We start from the raw sequence: 2,500 nt of genomic DNA, 5'->3' as shown, positions 1-2,500 counted from the left end.
GTAGTTCAGAAAAGGCAAACCGACAAAGACCAGTCCGAAAAAGGCACCAGCAAAGACCAATACAAAAAAGGCACCAACAAAGACCAATACAAAAAAGGCAAACCGACAAAGACCAGTCCGAAAAAGGCACCGACAAAGACCAGTCCGAAAAAGGCACCGACAAAGACCAATACGAAAAAGGCACCGACAAAGACCAGTCCGAAAAAGGCACTGACAAAGACCAATACGAAAAAGGCACCGACAAAGACCAGTCCGAAAAAGGCACCGACAAAGACCAGTCCGAAAAAAGCACCGACAAAGACCAGCGGAGCCCAGCCCGAAAAAGGCACCGACGGAGCCCAGTCCAAACCAGGCACCAACAAAGACCAGTCCGAAAAAGCCCCGACAAGGACTCAGTCCGAAAAAGGCACCGACAAAGACCAGTCCGAAAAAGGCACCGACAAAGACCAGTCCGAAAAAGGCACCGACAAAGGCCAGTACGAAAAACGCACCGACAAAGGCCAGTACGAAAAAGGCACCGACAAAGACCAGTCCGAAAAAGGCACCGACAAAGACCATTCCGAACCAGGCACCGACAAAGACCAGTCCAAAAAGGCACCGACAAAGACCAGTCCAAAAAAGGCACCGACAAAAACCAGTCGGAAAAAGGCACCGACAAAGACCAGCCCGAAAAAGGCACCGACAAAGACAGCCAGAAAAAGGCACCGACAAAGACCAGTCCGAAAAAGGCACCGACAAAGACCAGCCCGAAAAAGGCACCGACAAAGACCAGTCCGAGAAAGGCACCAACAAAGACCAGTCCGAAAAAGTCACCGACAAAGACCAGTTCAAAAAAGGCACCGACAAAGACCAGTCCGAAAAAGGCACCGACAAAGACCAGTCTGAAAAAGGCACCTACAAAGACCAGTCCGAACCAGGCGCCGACAGAGACCAGTCCGAACCAGGCACCGACAAAGACCAGTCCGAACCAAGCACCGACAAAGACCCAGTCTGAAAAAGGCACCAACATAGACCAGTCCGAACCAGGCACCGACAAAGACCAGTCCGAACCAGGCACCGACAAAGACCAGTCCAAAAAAGGCACCGACAAAGACCAGTCCAAACCAGGCACCGACAAAGACCAGTCCGAAAAAGGCACCAACAAAGACTAGTCCGAAAAAGGCACCGGCAAAGGCCAGTACGAAAAAGGCATCGACAAAGACCAGTCTGAAAAAGGCACCGACAAAGACCAGTCCGAAAAAGGCACCGACAAAGACCAGTCCGAAAAAGGCACCAACATACACCAGTCCAAAAAAGGCACCGACAAAGACCACTCCCGAAAAAGACACCGAAAAAGACCAGTCCCGAAAAAGACACCGACAAAGATCAGTCCGAAAAAGACACCGACAAAGATCAGTCCGAAAAAGACACCGGCAAAGACCCAGTCTGAAAAAGGCACCGACAAAGACCAGTCCGAAAAAGGCACCGACAAAGACCAGTCCGATAAAGGCACCGACAAAGACCAGTCCAAAAAAGGCACCGACAAAGACCAGTCCAAAAAAGGCACCGACAAAGAGCAGTCCAAAAAAGGCACCGACAAAGACCCAGTCCGAAAAGGGCACCGACAAAGACCAGTCCAAAAAGGGCACCGACAAAGACCAGTCCGAAAAAGGCACCAACATAGACCAGTCCAAAAAAGGCACCGACAAAGACCAGTCCAAAAAAGGCACCGACAAAGACCCAGTCTGAAAAAGGCACCGACAAAGACCAGTCCAAAAAAGGCACCGACAAAGACCCAGTCTGAAAAAGGCACCGACAAAGACCCAGTCTGAAAAAGGCACCGACAAAGACCAGTCCGAAAAAGGCACCGACAAAGACCAGTCCAAAAAAGGCACCGACAAAGACCAGTCCAAAAAAGGCACCGACAAAGACCAGTCCAAAAAAGGCACCGACAAAGACCCAGTCTGAAAAAGGCACCGACAAAGACCAGTCCGAAAAAGGCACCGACAAAGACCAGTCCGAAAAAGGCACCGACAAAGACCAGTCCAAAAAAGGCACCGACAAAGACCAGTCCAAAAAAGGCACCGACAAAGCCCAGTCTGAAAAGGCACCGACAAAGCCCAGTCCGAAAAAGGCACCGCATAGACCAGTCCGAAAAAGGCACAGACAAAGACCAGTCCGAAAAAGACACCGACAAAGACCAGTCCGAAAAAGGCACCGACAAAGACCAGTCCAAAAAAGGCACCGCAAAGACCAGTCCAAAAAAGGCACCGCAAAGACCAGTCTGAAAAAGGCACCGACAAAGACCAGTCCGAAAAAGGCACCGACAAAGACCAGTCCAAAAAAGGCACCGACAAACACCAGTCCGAAAAAGGCACCGCAAAGACCAGTCCGAAAAAGGCACCGACAAAGACCAGTCCGAAAAAGGCACCGACAAAGACCAGTCCGAAAAAGGCACCGACAAAGACCAGTCCAAAAAAGGCACCGACAAAGCCCAGTCCAGAAAAGGCACCGACAAAGA

General features: G+C 50.6%; 1 protein-coding gene across 1 annotated transcript in view; it reads left to right on the top strand.

The window, feature by feature from the left end:
- Positions 1-2,500, top strand: part of LOC137636054 (cylicin-2-like) — a gene marked incomplete at its 3' end in the record, with an annotated part of 4,261 nt that overhangs the window by 1,518 nt on the left and 243 nt on the right. Inside the window, exons 2-5 of the mRNA XM_068368480.1 lie at positions 1-594; positions 692-988; positions 1,152-1,586; positions 1,817-2,500. The exon at positions 1-594 is cut by the window's left edge and continues 13 nt beyond it; the exon at positions 1,817-2,500 is cut by the window's right edge and continues 243 nt beyond it. Of these exons, the coding sequence (XP_068224581.1) occupies positions 1-594; positions 692-988; positions 1,152-1,586; positions 1,817-2,500 (2,010 nt within the window). The remainder of the gene's footprint in view (positions 595-691; positions 989-1,151; positions 1,587-1,816) is intronic.

The sequence above is a fragment of the Palaemon carinicauda genome, unplaced genomic scaffold (genome assembly GCF_036898095.1).
Source record: "Palaemon carinicauda isolate YSFRI2023 unplaced genomic scaffold, ASM3689809v2 scaffold2195, whole genome shotgun sequence".
Lineage (NCBI taxonomy): Eukaryota > Metazoa > Arthropoda > Malacostraca > Decapoda > Palaemonidae > Palaemon > Palaemon carinicauda.
Note: the sequence above shows the minus strand (reverse complement) of the source record. Positions and strands in the feature narration are given on the sequence as shown.